The following is a 24,000-nucleotide window of genomic DNA, read 5'->3' as shown; positions in this document are numbered from 1 at the left end:
AGTCGGCACATCCCTGTCGCCTCGGGCCTCAGTAACATAAACAGAGCCGGTGGCATCCACTGGGCTTGCTGCGAGAATCCCCTAGACGCATAATTATCTCTCGACAAGGCACATTCTTGGTGTGCGGCCATGCCTCTGTGCCAGGACCCCAGACTGTCTTCCTGCATTCCCGGGCTGTGACACCACCACAAGAGCCTGTGCTCGGCCAGATGTGTGCGGAGCTGCCGTGGCCCCGGCCCAGCGTGGGGCAGGCTGGACGGACCCTGCAGGCGGGACGAGGCCACAGGGCACGGGGGCGGCCCAGGGCACCGGCAGCCGGGCGTGTGGAGGTCCCAGAGCCCGCTGACACTTCCTGCCTGCAGCAGGGCCCGGCCCTGCTCGGGCCACTGTCCTTTAGCCCTGGGGTGAGGGCCCTCCTTCCTGTTCTGTGAGGAGAGACCCCACGAGATCTGCATCCCAGGGAGGCCAGCAGGGCTGAGTGTGAGTGCCCCCATCCACCAGGGCTCTGTGAGGAAGGCCAGAGTGTAAGACCATGCTCCTCAGTCTGCACATCAGGGACCTCAGGGACCAGCTGGGAAGAGTCGACCTGACCCACAGCACATGGGGGCCTGCCGGCCAGGACAGCCCCACCCAGGGGGACGGACATCACCCAGGAGCCCCTGGAACAGCCTGTTCCTGGGCTGGGTGGGCCGGGGCCACCTTCCTCTGAGGAGCCCAGGAATCTGGGAGAGAGGAGGCCTCTCATTGAAACTCACCGGGAGAGCTGTGGGATGACTTTTTTAAAGTATATTTTATTGATTTCAGAGGAAAAGGGAGAGAGAGACAGAGCATCAGGGCACATGCCCTCGAGGGATGATTATTAAAGGGTCCCTCAGGGCCCGTCACACCCATCAGGAGTGTAACTGTTCTGAATGCTGGATGAGAACCTGAGAGAGGCCCTGGGCGAGTGGCTCACCCTCTCTGTGCTGCGGCCTTTTCACTTAGGAAATGAGGAAGACAACATGGAGCGGTTGTGCCGCCAACAAAATACAAATCCCTGTGCACAAACGAAGGCCAAGGGGTCTGTTTCGTCCATCGGGGGAGGCGGGTGTAGCCCTCTGACCCCTGCTTCCTGGGGTGTGGAGCCAGGCCAGCACCCCCCACCCGCTCCCAAAAGCCTCCTTCCAACACCAGCTTGGCCACTGGTCCCCGAGGAGGCGAGAGAGGGCCCCTCATCGTGTCCACGGTGCAGCCAGGGCTGGTCTCGACCACGCCGCCACCGCCGGCTTGTGCTTCTTTAATGTTTCACTTCCCTGGCCTTTCCGGCTTTACTTTCACAGCACGTTCCCATGTTTGCTTCAGGCTAGAAAGCCCTGTTACTAAAATCCCTGTTCCTTCTCCTCAGCAAACCCCTCTCTGCTCTGGTCATCAACCCAGAACCCCGCCCCAGCTCAGAGCACCCCCTACTCTGTGCGCGAGTGCCACAGGCCTGCCCTCCAACCTGCCGCCCGGCTCCCCCAGGCCCCCCTCGCCTCCATCAGGCTTTCCCCGCACAGCTGAGCCCACCTGCGGATTCCTCATTCTCCACGGGGCTCCCTGGGGGGACAACAGGTGACGGCAAAGGAAGGGAACCAGGGCTGGTGAGAAATTTCATCCCACACCCCCCGCTGGCCTCCCCTCCTCTACAACCTGCATCCCCCGTCGCTGGGACCTCAGCCTCCTCTCCAGACACCAGGAGGAGCCCCTGGCAGGACTGGAGGCCGGAGGCCAGTCATCAGAGGAGCTCCTCTGCATCCCCACAGATCCTCCCAACCAGCCCAGGTGCCCCAAGAGGGGTGAGGGAGACAGGGAACCCCAGTCCCAGCCGGGGGGTCTCCCACCTCCTCCGTCTGCGTGGACTGCCATGCAGGTGGGGTGGGGAGTGAGAGGGCTCCAGCCCAGGTCCATGAAACTGCAATGACTCCACAGACAGAGCCGAGAGAACAGAGGATGTGGCCACCTCGCCCCGCCAGCTCCCAGCTAAGGACTCGTCTCTCAGCTGTTCGTGTTCCGGCCCATGTTCCCACAACACCATCTCCTCATGCAAACGGTCATCCACACTCCTGCCCTTGCAGTGGCCAGGTCCCCCACAGGGCCGTGTGCTTGTGCTGGTCCCCAAAGTGGCTGGTGCTGGGCCTCAGAGACATCACTCAGACAAGGGACACGGCAGCCCTGCCTCCTGCTGACCAGAGGGCCTGGCATCTGGGGGTTCATTCCTGTATCTTCTGCCCCCACTCCCCGGCTGGGCTCGCTCCCAGGGATCTGCAGCCAGCACAGGCGGAGGCCCTGAGGGCGGAGGGCAGCTGTCAGGGTCGAGCTCCCCGGACGAGGAGAAGGACAGCGGGTTCAGCCCCCGGCTCTTCCGGACCCTCCCAGAGCAGGACCTGCAGACATCTCACGGCAGCACACACGTGATCCATCGGGAAACACCACAGACCCAGCCAGCCTTTTCCACGTGGGCAGAGGCGAAACGGCTTCATGGGAGCCGGGCCCTGGTGGAAGTGCTCCCACCTGGGCCCACGCCCCACCACGTGAGCTTCAGAGCTCACAGCCCCGAGAGGCTGCCGGCTCACACATGTGCAGCCGCCTGCCTCCTGCCTCCTGCCTCTTCCCTTGGATTTTGGATCAGATGCCGGTGTAGTGGGAGTGTGCTGGCCAGAGCGGGAGCTGGGGAGGGATGGCATTCCCCTCCCACTTCGGGGGGGTGGGGGCGGGCAGAGGCCACATGGATCTCCAGAAGCCTTTGAGGGCAAAGAGGGGCGGTGAGGCCGTGGGAACCTCTCCTAGTTTTCTTTTCTTTTGTTCTTTTCAACATATTTTTATTGGTTTCAGAGGGGGAGAGAGAAACATCCAAGATGAGAGGGAATCATTGATCAGTACACCCCACCCCGCAACTCAGGCACGTGCCCTGGGCAGGAATCAAACCGCGACCTCCTGGTTCACAGGTTGACGCCTGATCACTAAGCCCCCGGCCAGGCCTCTCTTAGTTCTCTTTGCAAAGGCTGCTGCCCACTGGGTGCCCTTGGTTCTTAGGGGCCGCTGGAGGGTGGGCAGGTCCGGGGCCAGAACCTGTGGAGCCTGGACCAGGCTCTGGACTTGGTGCCCAGCACACAAGAAACCCCCAGCCAGGCCGTAAGGCGCCACACACGCCCGCACCCTCCGGAGCCGGCGCTGGAGCCAGAGCACGTCGGTGTGGGAAGGAGGGATGCTGTCTTCAGGACAGGGGTTGTGTCAGCCCCCGGGGAGCTATAGCTGTTGGCCCTGCAGGGCCTCTACCAGCGTGCACTCCCCTTGGCCCTGGACCTGTTGCCCACGTGGTGCAGCTGTGACGAAAGGCCCGGAGCACCTGCCTTGTGCTTTGCAGTCACGCCAGGGCCCGGTCGCCCTCGGGGTGGTCCTGCTTTGAGCTGCTGCCCTGATCCATCCTGTACACCCCAGGCCCCTGCCCATGTCTCACGGCCTTCATCTCGGGCCCCAGCAAGAGGTTGCAGCCAGCATCCTCCAAGCAAATCCTTCACGTCCCCCAGAGTGACAGAGAAGGCTCAGGAGGGGCCGCCCATGAGGAGAAGAGTCCAGGGCACTGAGGGGAGGGGGAACCACAGGTGGGTCCAGTGGAGGGGGCGCTGAGATGGGTGGGCACCACCTGGATGGGTGAACACCGAAGGAGGAGGGCCCTGCACTGTCTAGATCCAGGGGTTGACTCAGGACAGGTGAGACCAGGTGTGGGCAGGAGCCGCCCAGCAGTTCCAGAAGCCACACCTGAAAGCATGCGGCCTGCGTGAGCTCTCGGGCAGCATGTTACCAGGCGTATTAGTCAGCAAATAGGAGAGGAAAATGCCCCAGGGATGGAGGGGCACAGAGAGGGACAGAGACAGAGAGAGACAGAGACAGGGAGAGGTGGGGAAAGAGCTCGATTCTTTGCAAATCATCGAGAAAAGCACACTTGCCCTCTAGTCCCCCCTGCACAGATGGAGTCATGTTCCTAACTCTGGGCTTCTGATAAAAGTTAAGAGCTTGTTTCTAAAAATGCACATAGACACAGAACAGCATTTTACACGCTTCAGGGGAACTCACCAGCACCCAGTGCCACCGGGGGACCCCCTGCCCCCTCAGCCCCAGGAGAGCGGGTGCACCGGCGTGTTCTCTCCCATCAGCTCAGAAAACAGCCATTTAGCCGAAACCGGTTTGGCTCAATGGATAGAGCGTCGGCTTGGGGACTGAAGGGTCCCGGGTTCGATTCCGGTCAAGGGCATGTACCTTGGTTGCGGGCATATCCCCAGTAGGGGGTGTGCAAGAGGCGGCTGATCGATGACTCTCTCTCATCGATGTTTCTAACTGTCTCTCTCCCTTCCTCTCTGTACAAAATCAATAAAAATATATTTTTTAAAAAAACTAAAAAAAAGAAAACAGCCGTTTATTATGCAAAGATGTGAGGTCTGAGGTCTGAGCCACACGGGCCTGAGATCAAGGTGCCCAGGGCCTGGGCCCTCCAGAGGCTCTGGGGAGCTGTTTCTTGCCTTTTCTTTTTCTTTTTTTTAGTGCATCATGACGCCTTATGAATTTATTAGAGGTTGCTTCCTGCCTTTTCAGCTCCCGGAGACCTGTCCTCACTGGCCCTTCCTCCACCTGCACAGCCAGTCTCCTGGCAGCCCCCACCCCGCCCAGTCTTCCTCCTGCGTTGTTTCTAAGGCCCTGTGGTGACACTAGGCCACCAGTGGGGCCGGGTCCCAGGGACACATTCACAGGGTCCAGGATGAGAACAACTCTGGGGCCACTCACCGTGGACACAGGACAGGATCTATGACAAAAATGGGCTGGCCCCATACGTGGAAACGTGACCCATTGGGCAGGAATCACAGGAACTCGGGCTGTCATCAGGAGGCCCTGTTCCCGGTCAAGGGTGCCGAGCAGTTTCCTCGGTGCTGACAGGAGGCAGGAGTCCAGACAACCCGCTGGCCTTGTAAGTGGTTGGGTGCTGGGTCCCTTTCCTTACCCCTTCCCCTCTCCCAGCCTCCAAGTCACACGTGCTCCTCCCAGAAACCAGCCCTGAGCTCAGGCCTCAGGGCTGACATGCACCTCACCTCATTCTCACCCGCCCATGCCCACGTGCCCCCCCACACCAGGATGAGTCACATCTGGGGGGGAGGGGCTGGGCTCCCCGAGGATCCCAGTGCTGGAGGCGGAGCACAGCCCCAGAGAGCCTGGCTCAGACAGCCTGATTCCAGACCCCAGTTCTTCCCCAGCCAAGACAGCAAGGCGCCCGGGCTGAAAGGACACCCAGCCTGGCCTGGGCATCCGTGAGGCCCTTGCCTGGGGGCCAGCTTGGTACCAGAAACCAGGACAGGAAGACCCCCATGAGGTCTCGAGGTTCCCCTGGGTCCCAGTTGGCTACACAGGTGGATGCAGACCTCGTGTGAGTACACGCACCCACAGCCGTGGTCCACAGGAAACAAGAGCCAGGGGTTGAGGACATGCTCCCAGCTGGAGGCCACAGGGTAAGCCTGACTCCTCAGGTGCCAGGCTGGGGTGAGGGGGGTCGGGAGGAGAGGTGGGTGCCCCTGAGTTCTCAGGGCGTCCAGACCCAACAGAAGGTCAAGACCAGGGTCCCTCCCCACATTTCCATGGCGGCGGGTGTGTGTGTGTGGGGGGGGGGGGGCAGCAGAGAGTGGAGAGGGAGAGCTGGCCCAGGATTCCCCTCCTCCAGCAGAGGAGGGAGGTCACAGGCTACAGGGAGCTACGTAGCTGTTTCCCGACTGTGAGGTCACTGGACAGGCCCAAACCAGGGTTCTACCCATGAGCACGTGTTAGAAGAGGGTCCCAATGGCCCTGAGACAGGAGAACTGGAACATCCCTTAGAACTTGCCTGGTGGTAGGGCGTTTGATGGGTCGTGTTGGGGGCCTGCAGTGGGTGGGGAAATGCAGAGGTGAAATCAGAGAAGTCTCATTTCTGGACCAGAAGGAGGAGGGAGCAGGGAGCTGGTGCTGGGAGGCCTGGGCATGTGCTCCCAGCAGGAGGTAGAGGGAGGGGCAGTGGGGGCCACTGGACAGGACAGGAGGGATCTGGAGCACATAGGGGAGGGCTCCAACAGGCCTCCCCTTGAACATCTTTATGGAGCCACAGAAGCATCCACTCCCAATGACTGGACCTGCACCGCAGGGCAGAGCAGGGTCAGAGGGCCCTATGGAGACGCTCCAGGGCCTCGCCGGGTCCCCCAGGGCTGACAGTGTGGGGGCTTCTCCAGCACCGACGTGGAAGCTGGCATACACAGTGGTCTCAGATACCCATGAGGCTCTGGGCAGCAAGAGGGCACCGGCATAGGGGCTCTGTGCTCCTCCAGAAATGGGGGCCCTCCAGGCCTGCCCACGCCCAGCAGCCCTGACAGCGTGGGATATGTGTGGGCACTGAGCTCACAGGCCATGGAGACGAGGCGCCTGTGTGCCGGGCCCCGTCTGCAAGGCTGGACCTCCCCTGACCCCCTTGCAGACCGTCTCCCGCGGAGAGAATGCTGCTGTGCGTCTGACATCGCTCACAGGTCGGGGCCCATAGGTCCCGTCATCCCTGCACTGACGTCAGGAGGAATGCCAGCCCCGAAACCAAAACCCATCATTCTGGTTCTGCAGCCTCGGCTGCCCTGCAGGCCTCCTGTCAGAGTCAGAGGAGCTGAGCCAGCGCAGAAGCCGCACAGCCCAGGAGCAGGTCTGTGTCCCTGTGCTGCTGTCACACATCCTCTGGTCAAAGCCCGCCAGCTATGGGCCACAGGAGGACCTGTTCCTGTCACCAACAGGCGGCGTCAGGCCAGCACCCTGTGCTTGTGGTGCAGGTGCTGAGCACCTGCTTCTTGTTGTGACCTGCAGGAGCTCAGACCTGTGCCAGCACACCTGGGTCAGACATCTGTCAGAACACGCCTGAGCCAGGGCCCACCTGTCCTATACATGTGAGCTGGTGACACCTGTGTTGGCTCACAGACCTGTGCCAGCACACACCCAGGCCAGGGCCCACCTGTCTGTATACGTGTTAGCCGGTGCACACACGTGTCAGCTCACATCTGGGCCAGAGCATACCTGGCCTGGCACAATGCATCTACCTGTGGCCACTCGGTGCGTCTTCAGTGCAGCCAACATGATGCTCACGGACCAATGTGGGCCTCTCCTGGGTTGTCTTTCGGTCTCACAGCCACTGAGACATCACCTGATTCATATCTGAAGACATTGGCCCAGGCCTGGCTATTTGACACCAGCTGGGTACATAGTGTCCCCAAAATTCACATCTATCAGAAATTGTGAATGTGAACTCAACTGGAAATGGGTTTTTTCAGGTGTGATCACATTGAGATGACTGAGCCCTCATCTACTGACCGGTGTCCTAAGAGAGGGAAACGGAGACACAGGCCACCAAGGGAGATGACACAGGGGAGGTTGGGACACCCAGGACTGTGCAGCCACTAGCAGCCGGGAGACACAAGTAGACTCCTTCCCTCAAGCCGAGAGGGGCGCCAGCCGCCCTGGCCTCAGAGAATGTGGGGTTGAAGCCCCTGCTGTGGTCACTTGTTATGGCAGCTATAGGACACTCTCATCCGTAAGGATATGGGGTCACTGATCCCAGCCCTGCCCAGCCCCTGGGTGTCCAGAGGCTTGCTGTGGGCTGGGGCATCTGGGGGAAGTTGGGTTAACAGGAAGGAGGAGGAGGCATCTGGCTGAGACCAGCGCACCCTGCAGAGTAGGGGTAACGGGGCAGTTAGTGGGGCCCTCGGAAGCCCTGATGCCAGGGCCCTGGGGCTCCCAGGAGAAGCTCTGTCAGCACCCAGCTCAGCACCTGGGCACCAGCCTGGCCCCGGCTGTGCCATCGCCCATCAGGTGGGGGCACCGATTCCCGGGAGGGAGGCCGGGGCAGCCCCACATGAGCTAGGCCGGCAAACCACGTTCTTTAAAAGGCAAAAACCAAGTGAAAACAATGACAAGTATTTGGCTCCAGAGATCTGCGTGGAAAGGAACACGGTGAACAGTAGGCAAGCTCTGCACAAAGCCTGGTGCTGGGTTCGCCTGCGCCCGGCCCCCAGACACCAGTCAAACGCAGTGAGCTGGCATCTCTGGAAAACCACAGGCAGCGGCGCACAGAGGCACGGAGCGTCTCCCACGAACACATTGTGTTTTTTTTTAAAAAAATATAATAACTTAGTTTGCACTTTACAGCATTTCCAACCGATCGGTTGGGGTCTCCTTGGCCGGAACTCCACACACGGTCGCCCGGCGTCCACCCCGATCGCTGGGTCCCCTGCGGCCACCCCGCGGTCAGTCCACGGGCATCTCGCAGGGGTTCAGGCCCTGCGCCTCCGCGTCCCGGTACACCCGCCGGAAGTCCTCCAGGCGTGGGGCGCAGCCCAGCTGGGCCTCCCCGAAGCGCAGGTGCCCGGTGAAGAGGAACTCGCCGCGCCCAGGCCGCACGCCGCAGGCCAGCAGTGTGGCCACGCGGCCCCGCCAGCCGCCGCCGGGCGCCGCGCGGAACACCCGGCCCTTCTGCCGGTAGACGTGGCTCACGCGCAGGTGGATGGCCGACTCCTGCCGCTCAGGGGCGTGGGTGACGTCCTGGATGGCTCCTCGGACCACTGCGGAGGGGAGGACACGGGTCAGTGGGGTCAGGGAGGGGGGTGGGGGCCGGGCCGGTGAGGTGGGCAGGGGCCGGGCCAGGGAGGGGGTAGGATGCCCGCTGAGCAGACACATGCTGCCATTCGGTGTGAGCAGGCCCTGGGATGAAAGCCGCTCCTGGCCTCTGCAGCCCAGGGATCCTCCTTAAAGAGACAACTCCTGCCCTAGCCGGTGTGGCTCAGTGGCCAGAGCGTTGTTGGCCTGTGGACCACGGGGTCCCGGTTCCATTCTGGTCAAGGACACATGCCCGGTTGCAGGCTCTTCTCCAGCCCAGGCCCTGTTTGGGGCACATGCAGGAGGCGACCAATCGACCTGTTTCTCTCACACTGACATGTCCCTCTGTCTTTCCCTCTCTTCCACTCTCTCTAAAAACCAATGGAAATATCCTCAGTGAGGATTTAAAAAAAGAAAGGGCAGCTTCTGGGCGTGAGGCTGCCTGGAGTGGTCCCAGCACTCAGCTCTGTCACGGGTGGGAGGCCCAGCCACACATGTGGGAGAACGTGGAAGAAACAAACCACTCGGTGCGTCAGAGGTTCAAGTTGGGACAAGAACAGTAACGAGAGTTCATGCACAAGATCTGCATCGAGACTGGAGAGGGTGACACTGAGGGGCGGAGGATGAGGGAGGACAGAGAGAGGTCTACCCTTGTGGGCCCAGTCAGAAGCCTCTGGTTCCACAGGAACCTGCCCTCGGGTGGCTGCCCTTGGGCTTGGGGCTCAGTTCGCCCAGCTGTGCCAGCTGCCATCCTCTGCCTGAGCTGAGTGCCTGGCCTCAGCCCTAGGTCCTACCAGGACCTGAAACTCCCACTGTGGCCCCTTCGGGGGGCCTGGCGGAGGGGGAGACTCTGAGGTGAGGCTTCCAGAGCGATGACGTCGTCGTCGTCGTCGTCGTCGTGTGCAAAGTGGGACAAAGCCCCTTGATCACCTTCAATAACAGGAATTCCCAGCCCTCTCCCTGCCCTGCCCAAGGTCCCTTCCCTGGGGCTGGAGTCACGCGGGCGGGCGTGGACCATGTAAGAGGAGTGCTGAGCCCTGGGGCCTCACAGCTTCCTCCCTGCAGAGGTTGGAGCCAGTGCCAGAAGGTTCTCTGGGGCCAGGTGGGGCACCCTCCCCGCAGCGGGAACCAGGGCACTCACCAAAGTCACTGGTGCAGACTGCCAGGAGCACCTCGGTGTCGCTGCAGGGCCGGCAGGGAGCTGCAGGAGAGAGCAGAGGGGCGGGTGGGGTGCATCAGGCAGGGCATGGACGTGCATCCTTCCCCACGGCGGGGCCCCTCCACACTGGATGACACCCCAAAGGTGCTCTGATTCCAGCAGTGCCTCTATGACCCCCAGTGCCACAGTCACACCACGGCCTCAATGTGCGGGCTGGGGGCTGACTACAGGGACCCCAGGCCCACCACCCAGTGACTGCACCCTCATGACTCAGTGGTCAGAGCAGCTGTGCCCCACGAGCAGCTACTGGACTCGGTGAAATCCTTCTGTGCCCAACACCAACGCGGACCAGCACGCGCTGAGCAAAGCCTGTCCTTCCGCCCGCCCAGCCAGGCTACCATCACTCCATCTCCGCAGCCACTCCCCGGAATGCCAGGGCTGCCCACTCACACGCGCCTGCTCCTCCACGGCCCCCTGCCACCTCCATTCCACTAGTCAAGATTCTGCCTGGGAGGACCCACGAGGCCACAGCCTACTTGGTGTACCGGTTAATAATGCAGATTTTTTTCAATAGATGGGAGTTATGCATAGATTGATATGTCAAATTTTCTGAAGGTGTTAACATCATAGATATTTTTACCCTTAAAAATGACGAATATCGTGCCCAAAAAAAAAGAGCATTTTCGGGAAGTTTTAATTTATTATTTTGAAGAAAAGTGCTGCTGAAAGTTAACGTATACTTTGGGAAGCTTATGGTGAACATGCTCCATCTCAAGACACTTGTGAACGCTGGTTTAAAACGATGATTTCGATGTGAAAGACAAAAAACGTACAGGTCAACCATAAAAGTTTGAAGACCAACAAGCATTATTGGATGAAGATGCATATCAAACTACCTGAAGAAAGGTTAAACATTGCTCAGCAAACAATTTCCCAACGTTTACAAGCAATGGGAAAGATTTTAAAGGAAGGAAAATGGGTGCCACATCAACTGAACAAAAGACAAATGGAAAACTGAAAAGTCATCAGTAAAATGTTGCTTCAATTGCATGAAAGAAAGTCTTTCTTGCATCAAATTATGACTGGCAATGAAAAGTGGATTTATTCTGAGAATCCCAAACACACAAAATCATGGATTAATCCAGATCAACCATCAACATCGACTGCAAGGCCAAATCGCTTGGGAAAAAAGACAATGCTCTGCATTTGGTGGGATCAGGAAGTTGTGGTGTATTAAGAGCTTCTAAAACCAGGTGAAACCATTAATACTGATCCCTACCGACAATAAATAATCAATTTGAACCATGCTTTGATCATAGAATGACCAGATGGGCCAGAAGACAAAATAATTTTGCTTCATGATAACGCACCACCACACACTTCAAAACCAGTACGAAGAAGTGGACAATTGGGTCTCTGAATGGTCTGCCTCAAAACAAGAAAAGTTCTATTGGGGCAGTATCCACAAATTACCTGAAAGATGGGGAAAATGGGTAGCTAGCGATGGATGTTACTTTGAATAAAGCACTTTTGATGTTTTTCTTGAAATTATCCTGTTTTCTTTGGATCACAAAATTCGCATTATTAACCGGTTAATAGTTAATATGCACTATTAACTGGTTAATAATTATTCTGAATTTTAGCTGGTTAATTATTAATCCACATTATTAACCAGTTAATAGTTAATCCATATTATTAACAGGTTAATAGTTAATCTGCATTATTAACCATAATGCAAATTTTGTAATCAAAGAAAACCAATAACTTTAAGAGAAACATCAAAAGTGCTTTATTCAAAATAACGTCTATCTCTAGCTACACATTTCCCCCATCTTTCAGGTAATTTGTGAATACAAAAGTTCCCAATAGAACTTTTCTTGTTTTGAGGCCATTCAGAGACCCAATTGTCCACTTCTTCGTATGTTTTGAAGTGCTGCTCAGAAAGTGCATGTGCCATCGATCGGAACAAGTGGTAACTGAAGGAGCAACACCACAGAATAGCACACGTATCAAATTGCATATATATCAACATATGTATAACCATCCGGTGAAATAAAACCCGCATTCTTAGCCGGTACGCCTAGGAAAGGCATCGTGAACAATGAGGCCCTGGGACCCTTCTAACGCCCCTTCCCCAGCCCCCACCTGGCCTGGAGCCCAGTGACCCCTCTGAACACCCAAGCGCCTTCAGAGCAGCCCAGTCTCAGAATCCTGAGTTCCCTGAAACCCTACGGGGGGGGGGTGGGGGGGTTGCTGCTGGCTTCCCAGAGCCAGACGGGCCTTACAGGAAGCCCGCTCCTCTCAGGTGGCACAGGGTCTCAGAAAGGTGGGCGTGGGGGAGGCAGAAACCTGGGCTCTGGCGCTTCCCCAGGACCACACACTCCTTTACCCAGGGGTGGATGTGGGAAAATACAGTTTATTACTTGACTCCACATTACTCCTCTCAAGGCCTCTCCCTCGCCTGTTCTGAGTCTCTAAGTTTTTGCACAAATTCTCCTAACTCCATGTGACCCTTTCCTGTTCTAAAGGCCTCAGGATGCCCCTGGCCTCGGCACTCACTGGCCTGGACAGCACTAATCCTGTCTGGGTGCCGGGCTGGCTGACCTTGCCCCATTGCAGAAGGTGTGGGCACCCGGTAGCCTGGGAACCCTGCCCAGGGGCTGCCTGACCCCACCCCACCCCACCCCCCAGGAGCAGCAGTGCCTCGGGGCCCGTGGGGACCAGGCAAGGCACAGACGAGCAGCAGCAGAGAGGCCTCCAGGGCCAGGATGTGCGTGGCCATGGGGCCCGGCACACAGGGCCTCTGGGGTGCCTGGGGTGGACGGGAGCATCCAGAGCGCTGGTGCCGCCGTCCTGCCTGCGGGCAGTGTGGGTGCAGCGTTCCAGTGCAGCTCAGTGAGGCCTGACTCACCACCCCTCCCCCGCACCCCACCGCCCGCTCCTGTGAAGTTACCGGGAGCTGCAGAGCAAGAACAGCCTGTTAAATGAATGGGGTGGAAGCCGAGTCCACCCAGCATCTAGGCAGGCACCTCCCCACCCAGCTCTGAACCCCAAGCCTTTGCCTGCCTGCAGCCTCGGCCTGCAGGAGTGGACCCCAGCCTAACAAAGGGGGTGGCGAGCCCTGGCAGGTGGCTCTGGTGGTTGGAGTGCTGTCCTATACACCAAAAGGTTGCGGGTTCAATCCCAGCAGGGCGGGGTAGGCACATAAAGAAGGCAATCAATAGGTATTTCTCTCTGGCATCCATGTCTCTCTCTCTTTCTCTTTCTCCCTTCCTCTCTTTCTAAAATGAATAAAAACATATCTTTGGGTGAGGATTTTTTAAAAAGATGGTGACCAGCTGGGGGCCCCTCCTCCCTCTCACCCACTGGGACCTGCTGCCCACGCTGCACCCGATGGAGCCGCACGGTGGGCGTGATGACGAAGGGGCACGTGGCACGGCCGGCTCTGCGGGCTCTTGTTCTGCCTTGTGAGCAAGAGGCGGGGAGCAGCGGTGACTTCCCGTCCTGGCTGGCACACCCAGTGCCCATGGGATCAGCGGCCCCAGCCTGGGGTCCCTCTGCAGGTGGGTGCCGGCCTGGCAGCTCTCCCCAGGAGAAGGCAGGTTCCCCTCAGCAGCTAGGTGTGCAGTGGGTGCAGCAGGTGGGTGGGAGGTGAGGATCCAGCCAGCTGAGCTAGGCCAGGGGACCACTCCAGAGGCAGCAGTTGGGGGGGAGGGGGGGCAGGCTACAGGCTGTGATCAGACCCCAGGCCTGGGCGCGTGCGACCCAGCCTAGAGCTGTGCCCTCTCCAAGGGTCACGGGCCCAGGGTCCTCGGCCGAGGGCTGAGGACAGAGGTGGACACTAGCCTCCCTGGCTCACTCCCAGCCTCACTGCAGAAGGTGTGGGCACCCGGTAGCCCGGGGGAAGGGGGTCGGCAGCCCTGAAAAGCCCCGATGAGCCGATACTATCGACAGCTGAGCTAATAAAGCGTCACCCTGGAGACTTCCCTCCTACAACTGTGAGCTGCACACAAAGCAGAGGTCACCTTTGTGGAAACCCAGCCTGCGGACGCCAAGAGAAGCAATCTGGAAACAATTATTAATCGCAGCCGGGCTCACAAGGGCTGTGGAGTGCACTGGTCTCAGGCACATCCAATCTTCTTTCCTTACGGGGAGCCGGCGGGAGGGGCCGCCAGGGGGCTGGTTGGAATGCCGGCCGTGCTCATGGAGAGGGGAGGGCTGGGGTGTTACTCCGGAATGGGCATAAAATGAACTCAACGAAGGAAAAAATAACAGGGTCTGGGAGACAGGCCAGGGCCATGCAGGGGCCCAGGTGAGGCAGCAGGCACAGGAGGGAGGGGGCGGGTGGTGCCTTCTGTCAGGACCTTGCCACCCCGAGGGGCTTGGAGATGGTCAGATGGACCCTAGTCCCGTCTGCCCGCATAAGGACAACCGGGTGGACAAACACAATTTCTGGAGAGAAAACCGTCTGTAAGGGCACCCAGCGGGTCAGCTGGTGGCAGGCGGGCCACCAGGGAGTAGCAGGGAGTGAGGAGAAGGGAGAAACCGGAATGTGGTGAGCGCGGCAGGAGCGGGGTCTGCATTCACGGAGACCAAGCAGGCACTGAGCTGCAGGCAGAGGCTCTGGAGCCGCCTCCAATGATCAACCACCTCCACCTCTGAGGTCACACAACCCAGGCCCCAGATGACCCCGCCAGGGTCCCAGCTGGCCACCTCCTCCTGTCCTGCTCTCTCCCGACCTCTTCCTCGCCAGGAAGGCCACACCCTTCCACCCCAAATGGGCAAGGCGAAAAAAATTACACAATAATTACAGAGGCCAGCGAAGCCGCCGAGGCAGGAAATAAATGATCCTTGCAAAAATACCAAGTTTTCTCCTTTCCTGTTTCCCGGCAAGACTGAGGTTTCTTCACACTCCTTCTGAACTTTGCCACTCGCCCCCACAGCCATCAAGACCACCCCCAAATGCTGAGGTGCCTGAGAGGGCCCCTCAGCAGGGGCCTCTGCACCCCTGGGACCACCTCAGGAATCATCTGCCCCCAGCTCATCAAACACAGCGGGTATTACAGGGGACGGGAGATGAGGCCCATCAAACCTGGGGGACCAGGGCTGCCCCCCGCCTCTGATGACCCCTGTGATGGAGCGATTTCCATGTGTTCACAGCAGCTCGAGGGTCGTGGGCTTCTGCCCACCCTCCAGCTGTGGATCTGAAATTCCACTGTCTCCCCCCCTCCCTCCCACTTGTCTGCTCCCAGGGGTGGGATGCTGTAGGTGGATGTCCCAGGAGCCCAGAGCATGGATGTGCCCCAGTGGTGAGCTCTGCTCCTCGGCCCCCAACCAGTCAAAAAGCCAGACTGGAATCTGGGGCCCACCAGGGCTGCCCCACACAAACCGGGACACAAGGCCTGTCTTGGTTCCCCAGTGCCTGACACAGTGAACCCTTCCCTCCCTGGCTGGTCACCCACCAGCCCACTCGGTGATGGCAAGTCCTGGAGTGCCTGTTTCCTTGAGTGCTGGGACCCCGGGGGAGGACAGTCCCCCCCGAAGCCAGGCCAGGTTCTGACCCAAGACCCCAACCGATGTTCCCGGCATGGCCCAGAGCTGCATCTGGCTGCTCCCTGCCTTTCATGTCCTGCCAGATGGGCTCAGTGCCATGGAAAGGGTGTCCATGTTCCTCGGGTGCCCTGGCGAGGCCCACAGAGGCAGTGGGAGTTGGGGGTGCACAGGGAGCCTGTGGCAGCCAAATCCCCCTCCCCCTGGGCTGGGGTCCCCTCCCACTGCCCGCCGTCTGCACCTGTCCCAGGCTGCCTGCCTCTCCCTTCTTGGCTCGTGGTGCTTCTCCGTTCACCAAGGAAGCTGACTGCACAGCCCCAGTGGCCAGAGGGCCAGCACATGCTGCAAACGCTCCCAGCCGACCAGTCAGAGCTGCGGGGCAGCAGCTCACACCAGCCAGGATGCAGCCAGGAGCCGGTCCCTCGCGGCTCATCAGGGGGAGAAGGCAGGTGCTCACTCCCAGGTGCATCCATGGGCTCTGGGGTCACCGAGGCCTTGGGCAGCCAGGGCCAGAGCGGGACGGAGCCGGCAGCCATGCTCTCTTCCCAGAGCCCGCCTGGCCAAGGACATCACGGCCGCCAGATGGCCAGCGCCGACATTCCGCATTTCACACCCATTCCTCCGGCATTAAAGGCTTAGGGGCCGTGCCCCGATGAAAGATGAAAGGCGAACACTCCAGGCAGAGAAGACGCCCCGATCTCCACAGCTCCCCGAGCCCTGGGTGCCTCAGAGTCTGTCCCATGGCCCTCGCTGCCACTTGGGGCCATGTGACTCTCCATGTTGGGGCGTCCTCTCACTGTGGGGTGTTAACAGTGTATGGGCCTGGCCCCCACCCGGCAAGGCCCCAGCACCCCCACCTGACCATCATCCCAGCTGGTCACCAAGAAAACAGCTCCCAGGACAGCACACGCACATGCACACATGTACACACACAGGCACACGCGTGCACACACCCCGAAAGGCATCTTGCTCCTGGGATTGACACAGATGGTGCACCCAGAAGCCTGGCGGCCCTACCCTAAACATCATCCACACACAGACACTGTCATCCTCTGTGCCTCTCAGAGGGAGGGGGGCCTAGCCCCCGGGGTGGGGGACCTGCCCTATGTGAGCATCTTGGGGTCTTGGGCTCCTCCTCCGTCTCTGTCCACGAAACTTTCCAAGGCCACCCTGCCTCCATCCAGCGCCTGGCAGAGAAGGGATGGAAACCTAACGCCAGCTCACCAGCTTCCCACGTGAGCACACACACCCTCAGCCCCGGAGGCCTCTCCAGACCGGCCTGGGCTCCCAGATCACCCAGCTCCTGCCTGCAGGTGGCCGCCACTCTGGCATGTTGCTGGGATCTCACAGGCATGCACCCACAAGACTCCTCCAGACCCAGGACTGGCCCAGGACTCAGGATGTCACCACTTTCCACCTTGGATGTGGATCAGCCCCAATTCCCACCCAAGACTCGATATTCCGGGGGCTGCACCAGAGGAAATGCTGGGACCATTTTTGAATGGCAATAGCACCCACTTCCAACGAGTCACGACCAGTCCACGGGAGAAGAGCACACGAGGGATCAGGGCCCGTCACAGCTCTGACCTCCGGCCCCTCTCAGGACGTCTGTTACCCTCCACACACACACCCCTGGGAGATGAATGTCTTGCAGAGTCCAAACACACACTCCAGAACGCAGGTACTGCACCTACATGCAACACCACGACTGCAGACACCCCCCAGGAGGGCCTGTCCGCTGGCATTGTGGAGCCCCTGCCTCCCCCAGTCTGAGGCCCACCTGGGGAGCTCCCGGAGGCTGTGCTGAGGGGGGCAGGAGAAAGCCAGAGAAGTCTGGCACAGGAGAAGGACCTGGGCTGAGGAGGGGGTGGTGGGAAGCCCACCCACCAACCCCGGCATCACCCACCTGACGGAGCGTGCAGGTCCGAGCCGGCGTGCCGGCTGCTCAGCTCGTACTGGAAGCCCGCGGTCCGCCGGCGGATGTCCTGCTGGGGCGTGGCCTCCACGAACAGGCCGCCCTGCTCGAAGCCGACGCAGCGCACCTGGCCGGGCCCGCGGTCCCCGTCCCGGAAGAGCAGCTGCAGCGCTCCCGTCTTCTCCAGATAAATATTGGCCCCCGAGGAGTCCCCGAGGAGCTTGACGCACAGGGTCAGGGGGCGGGAGGGCGAGACGACGTTGGGGCGCAGGTTGACGCTGAGGGCGCCCGTTGGGTACATCCACTCCACGGCGCCCGCAGAGCAGCGCAGGTACACCTGCTCCACCTCCTTCCGGTGCGCCTCGTGGGTCAGCCCGCTGTGGAGAGGGGACAGGTCAGCCAGCTCCACCCGCTCACCTGCACCATGTCCCCTCCAGCACTGGCTGCTCCAGGGGAGGGGCAGCCAGCGCCCCCAGGCCCTCCCCCACCCCTCACCCCCTGCCCCACACCCTGACGTCTCCTCCAGCACTGGCTGCTCCCAGGGAGGGCAGCAAGCCCCCCTAGGACACCCCCACCCCCACCCCCTGACATTCAGTATGGCTGGCCTGCCGGGCTGCAGCTGCAGGTGCCCCCGTGCAGGTGAAAACCAGGGAAAGGACAGATCTTCCAAAACACAAGCAAGGGAACACCAGGAGGCCTTAGCTGGCTTGACTCTGTGGATAGAGTATTGGCATGTGGACTGAAGGGTGGGGGTCAGGGGGCGTGCAGGAGGAAGCTGATCAATGATTCTGACTCATCTTTAATGTTTCTCTCTCTCTCTCTCTCTCTCTCTCTCTCTCTCTCTCTCTCTCTCTCTCCCCTTTTTCCTTCCTCTCTGAAATCAATAAAAAAATATTTTTAAAAAAGGAAACACCAGGACAACTCTGGCACCAGCCCACATGTTCCCCCTGAGCATGAAGGACAGGAGGCCTCTGGAGGTACCGGGAAGCACACACGCAACTCGCTCCCTCCAGGGAGCAGCTTAGGAATCAATGAGGAATGTTAGCCATTTGGGGATCTATCGATAGTTTTCATAGAGCCTCACCGGCAGGCATACTTTTTATATTTCCTTATGGTGATATTTGACTGCTTTTTCACTCATTTGCAAACCTGAAGACCTTCCATTGGTCACCATATTTTAAAAAATGAACTCAAATGGCATCAAAGATATGAAAGTACAGTTAAGGTTCTCTCCAGGGACAGACTTGGGGAGAAAAGTGTGGAGAAGCCAAAGGGTGGCAGACACCGCGTCTTCCCCAGGGAATGTCTAGAGAACGGCGTTCGATTCCCTCCCCAGGAATCTGAGCAGAAGAGTGAAGCTCCGGCGCCATGCTCTCCCGGAGACAGGTCTCCGTGAAGTCATCACGTCAGGTTTCAAGAAACTGAAACCATCAACAACGCTACGGCTTCTCTCCCCTACTCCAGACTCAATGTCAGTGTCAGCGTGCGCACACACGGCTACGTCACAGCCACCATGCGCCCTGGAGCTCCGCCAGTGCCTGGGCTGCGTTCTGTTCCATGAAATTTGGTTCCGATCAGCTCTCGGACAGGTTCACCCACATTCCTGGGATTTTTACTTGGCATAAACAAAGCTCCACTCAGAGCCCCGGCCCCAGTGCGTTACCAGAAACCCTTTCTGCCGAGCAGAAAACACAGCACATATGGTTTGCATTTACTGTGGGTGACTCATGCTCCCGGCTCCCAAAACCCTCACTTTCCACAGGCCGGCCCGCGGCTTGCAGGCACTCTGCAGGCCACATCAGAGGGAGGTGCCGGGAGGTGAATCCTCCCAACCCCACACGCCCGGGGTCAGGAGCCGCCAGCCTGGCCTCAGACGCCTACCAGGGCTGCACACACGGAACTGACGAACAAATTACAGTCACATAAAACGCACACAGGCCCACGTGACACACAGGTGGGAGTGGGCGTAATTATATGCTGGGTGAAAAATTAGACTAAATGGTAAGTGGCTGCCACGGATCATTATAATCAGCCCTGCTCTTACGCAGCCAAAACAAACTTCACCAGAGTGCCCCTCCTCTCCGGGTTTCCTCCCCGCGAGGGGTAGCTGAACCCTTGCCCTGAGCCCAGGCGCCCATTCCCAATCCTCTCTCCCACAAAAACCACTCTGCCTGAGGCTCTCCTTCCCTGTCAGTGGGGCAAACGGGGCCCTCGGGGTTGAGGGAGTGAAGAACCGAGAGAGAGAGAGAGAGAGAGAGAGAGAGAGAGAGGGGGGGGGGGGGGGGGGATCAATGATGAGAGAGACTCATTGATCGGCTGCCTCCTGCAAGCCCCACACTGGGGATGGAACCCGCAACCTGGGCCTGTGCCCTGACCGGGAATCAAACCGTGACCTCCTGTTTCATAGGTTGACATTCAAACACTGAGCCGAGCCCCGCCAGCCCGCTGATTCTTTGAACGAGGACAAGGACTCCTGGCCTGTCTGGTTCCTACCAGGAAAGAGCCACGTCACCCACTTCTAAGCTTCCAGTGCCGCAGCAAACCCGGAAGAAAAAAAAACTTTTATTTAGCCGAAACTGGTTTGGCTCAGCGGATAGAGCATCCGCCTGCGGACTGAAAGGTCCCAGGTTCGATTCTGGTCAATAGCATGTACCTTGGTTGCGGGCACATTCCCGGGGGGGGGGGGGGGGGGGCAGGTTTGCAGGAGGCAGCTGATCGATGTTTCTCTCTCGTCAATGTTTCTGGCTCTCTGTCCCTCTCCCTTCCTCTCTGTAAAAAATCAATAAAAAATATATTTTTTAAAAACCCTCTATTTATGGAAAAACACACTATGCCTGAATATTCACCGATGATGGTTTGTAGCAATATTCACATGACATCTAACCAGCCCCACCCCGTAAAGCAACTGTTTTCTGATGTGATGAAGCGGCAGGATACAGAGAAAACTGTAGCGCTACTCAGCTAAGGGAAGGAGAAGACTGGTTTGATCTTGGAGTACTTAAACCAAGTCAATGCCTTGGTCCTTAAAAAAAAAGAGCTGGCAAGTGTCACTGCCCCACACCTGGTGAGCACCTTTGTGGGAAAGACAGCAGGCTCCCCGTGGATGCGGGATTTTCCAATGGGGTCAGCAGTGTGGTGGCAGCAGAGCCCACACCCGTCTCCCCCCAGCGGACAGGCGCAGACCCTGAGTCACCGGGAGGAAACGCTGGCCTCTTGTTTACGAAGAAAGAAGAGTTTCAGGCCAAGCCCAAGGCGGGAGAGACAGACAGCCCAGGTGTGACGCAGGTCAGCGCCCTGCCCCGGGCAGCGGTCCACCTTCAGGACCAGGTGCAATGCCGACGGGGCCCTGTCCTGTCCGAGGGCATGGGCGACGGGCTTCAACACCACCCCTTAGCTCAGGGTTAGTGTTGTCCAGACACGCCAAGGTTGTGGGTTCAATCCCTGGCAGGGGCACATAAAGAATCAAGCAATGCGTGCATCAGTCAATGGACTAACACATTCATATTCCTCTCTCTCTCTCCCTTCTCTCAAAATCAATTTTAAAAAAGACAAACCCAAGCCTACTTAACTGCTTGGGAACACCCAGAAACGTGTGTCATAAAGAGCAACTCCCTCCCTATCAGGGGTCAGAATCACCCCATGGTGGGGGGGGTGTCTTTACAGAGACTCATAAAACTCCCGAAGGCTCCAGTCCGCAGGCAAACCGCACCCTGGCTCCCAGCGAGCAGCATGATCACTGGGGGTGCAGTCACAGCTCCACTGAGGCTATGGCCAGGAATGTGACCTGGCTGCTCCCCCCACAGCCCCCCAATGGCTACGGGGCCTGGTGGGAGTGTTGTGTGTGTGTGTGTGTGTGTGTGTGTGCATTAGCAGTGAAGGAGGCTCAGAGAAGAGTCCCACCTTCTCCAGGTGATAAAAGGTGAAGGGAATCCTCTTCCCTCTGCAAACACCTCTAGGAGCTGGTTGCCCCCCACCCCACCCACACCCTACAGAGGCCTCAGGGCTCAGCCCTCCATGCAGACAGTCCTCCCAGACGCTGGAGAGGGTGTTTGCTCCTTCTTGGGAAACTCGGGCTCACGAGGTGGGACTGGGTTCCTGCTTTGGATCTGTGCAAAGCAGGAACCCAGTCCCACCAGGCCTCCTTGCCCTGATTCATTCTGGAGAGGCTGCGAGCAGGGAGTTTAATTCCTGGCAGAGGCAGGGGCAGGGGCAGGGGCAGGGGCAGGGGCAGCGCAGGGGCAGGTGCTGCCCCAGCGGAGGGGTCGGAGAGGTCGGGATGGCGCCAGCAATCTCCACGCCAACCCTCCCCAGAGCCACCTGCCCTCCACTCCGGTCCAGGCGCGGCTCCTCTATCCCTGATCCCATGTGCGCGGCGCGGATCGGGCAACCTCGGGGCCCAGACCTCCGGTCTAGGCGGGGTCATGGCCGGGTCATCGCCAGCGTCCACGAAGAGCCGGTCTGCAGCGCCGCGATGACCTGGGCGCCCGGACACAGAGGCCAGGGCGCGGGCACAGCCCCTCCTCCTCGGAAAGCCGTCTCACCCCCAGCGATCCCGTGACCTCCCGCCCGCCCGCGGGAGCGTCTGCAGCGGGGCTGGCCGGGGCTGCTCCCGGCCCCGGACCCAGGACCCCAAACCCCGGCCCCGGGGGAGCGTCTGCGGCGGGGCTGGCCGGGGCTGCTCCCGCTCCCGGACCCGGACCCGGACTCGGACCCCAGCCCCGCGGGAGCGTCTGCGGCAGGGCTGGCCGGGGCGCTGCTCCCGGACCCGGACCCGGACCCCGGGGAGCGTCTGCGGCGGGCTAGCCGGGGCGCTGCTCCCGGACCCGGAACCCGGCCCAGCCGCCCGGCCCGCGGCGTTCGGAGGAGACACGCGCCCCCCCGCCCAAACGCCCGAGTGGAGTTCGGGGCGCGGGACGGCTCCCCCGGAGCTGCCAGCGGGACGGGGACGGGCCCGGGGCGGCGTTTCCCTCGGGCGGCCGCGCCCGCTCCCCGCGGCGGCCACGCCGTTCTCTCCGGGGTCCGCGCCGCCGCGGAGGGGCCGGGAAGGGAGGGGGTCGCCGGCCCGGCGCGCGGCCAAGGGCGGCCTGACCTTCACGGAGGCGGGGCCGTCCAGGTCCGCCCCGGACCCGCACCCAGTCTCCCCCGCGCGGACCGGTCAGCGCTGCGGCCACGGTCCCGCTCTGGCCGCCGCCCCCTCCGCGGCCCGCCGTCCCAGCCCGGTCGGCCCCGGCGCAGCCCGGCCCCTCCACGGGCCCATCCCGCCCGCGCCCGGCGGCGAGGCCGGGGGGCCCGCGTGGAGCCGGCGCGACAGGGCGCGGGGCGAGCAGGGGGCCGGCCCGGACGGACCCAGCGCAGCCAGCGCCTCCGGGCGTCCTCGGACCCGGACCCGGACGCCGCGGGCCCTTTTGTTCTGCGGCCGCAGAGGGGGCAGCGCTCCGCCGGGAGGGACCCAGCCCTCCGCGCTCTGCCCGCGGGCAGGGAGGGGAGGGGCGCGGACCACGAGCGGGGACTCACCTCCCGGTCCAGCTGCACAGGTCGCTCGAGTACTGCGCGCCCGCGCCGCCCAGGAGCGCGGCCAGGAGCGCGGCCAGGAGCAGCAGGGCCGGCGGCGGCAGGGCCGGCGGGGACGGGGGCGGCGGGGACGGGGACGAGGACTGGGGCCCTGGCCTCGGCCGCCCCGCGCGCCCCCCGGCCGCCCGCGCCGCGCCCCGCATGCTCCGCTCCCGCCCCGCAGACCCTCCACTCGCGGCCGGGCTCCGGCTCCGGGTCCGGGCGTCACGTCGCGCGCCTCCCGCGCCCCCGGCGTGGCCGCCCGCGCATCGCGGCCGCTGGCGCCTCAGGAGCCGCTGGCGCAGCTGGAGCCGCTGGAGCCTCCGGAGCCCCGCGCCAGCGCCGTCGCCCGAGCTCTGAAGCCGGCGAGTCAGCAGCCCGGTCCCGGCTCCGCTGGGGGCGGTGCCGCGGGCCGCCCGCCCCGTCCGCCCCGCCCCGCCCGCCGGAGCCCGCCCCCCGCCGCCGGGAGCTGCGGCCCGGAGTCAGGCACCTGGTCCCGGCGGGGGGCGGGGGGCGGGGGGCGGGATGCAGAGCAGCGTCTCAGGGTGAGGCAAGGTTTAAAACATGCGATGCCTGCCTATTTAGTCAGGGACCATGACCTCCTTTCTCTGAGATTGTCCAATTTAAAAATGGCAACAGCCAACACAGTAGCCACCTGATGTAAATGAACCAAAACTATACCTATTTTTTGGTCAGAGTGGCAAAAAAATATATTTTTAGTGTACCACAGAATTTTAACAACTAGTTTGTGTACCATGAGGTGAAAAAGGCTGAAAACGGTGGATCTGGACTTTAGGGGCCAGGATGCTGCAAAACCCTACCATGCAAAGGACGACCCGCGCCCTGGCTGTGTGGGAATTTGGTGAAGCAGGCTCCGGAGGAGGGACCAGTGGACGAGTGCCCGCAGGATGCCCAGGAGCGGGCCTGTGGTCAGCAAACCCACAGACCCCGTGGAGCCGACCTCCCTCCCCCACGAGCCCAAGAACCGGATGGAGCCTGAGCCCCACAAACTACCCCCAAATCCTGCGGAGGGGGATGGGCTCAGGCACCTCCTCGGACCAGCGCCGTTCGAGCTCAGTGCGTGATGGGCCGAGGCACCGCGGTGCCGCGTGACGAGTACAGCTGAGGAGAGCGGGTTCCTTTGCCCGGTGGTCGTTGGGGCCACCGGGGC

General features: G+C 60.6%; 1 protein-coding gene across 2 annotated transcripts; it reads right to left on the bottom strand.

The window, feature by feature from the left end:
* Positions 1–7,979: 7,979 nt before the first annotated feature.
* On the bottom strand, positions 7,980–23,203 carry METRNL (meteorin like, glial cell differentiation regulator). 2 transcript variants are annotated; one of them, XM_036412334.2, is made up of 4 exons: positions 22,794–23,200; positions 17,271–17,656; positions 9,797–9,856; positions 7,980–8,621 (listed from the first exon to the last, which is right to left on the bottom strand). In XM_036412334.2, the coding sequence occupies exons 1-4, from the start codon at positions 22,991–22,993 to the stop codon at positions 8,308–8,310; spliced, it is 960 nt and encodes a 319-aa protein (XP_036268227.1). In that variant the 5' UTR covers positions 22,994–23,200; the 3' UTR covers positions 7,980–8,307. The 2 variants fall into 2 exon arrangements, with proteins under 2 accessions (XP_036268227.1, XP_045428250.1); XM_045572294.1 differs by lacking the exon at positions 9,797–9,856 and having other exon boundaries at positions 22,794–23,203.
* Positions 23,204–24,000: the final 797 nt, after the last annotated feature.

Source organism: Pipistrellus kuhlii, unplaced genomic scaffold (genome assembly GCF_014108245.1).
Source record: "Pipistrellus kuhlii isolate mPipKuh1 unplaced genomic scaffold, mPipKuh1.p scaffold_m20_p_44, whole genome shotgun sequence".
NCBI lineage: Eukaryota > Metazoa > Chordata > Mammalia > Chiroptera > Vespertilionidae > Pipistrellus > Pipistrellus kuhlii.
This window is presented reverse-complemented; position numbering and strand designations above follow the sequence as displayed.

Excerpts from the sequence above, each read along its gene's own strand:
- METRNL (XM_036412334.2), bottom strand. The coding sequence starts at position 22,993 with ATGCGGGGCGCGGCGCGGGCGGCCGGGGGGCGCGCGGGGCGGCCGAGG. Across the intron at positions 17,657-22,793 it reads CTGTGCAGCTGGACCGGGAG|CGGGCTGACCCACGAGGCGC; the intron begins GTGAGTCCCCGC and ends CCCTCTCCACAG. Across the intron at positions 9,857-17,270 it reads GGACCTGCACGCTCCGTCAG|CTCCCTGCCGGCCCTGCAGC; the intron begins GTGGGTGATGCC and ends TCTCTCCTGCAG.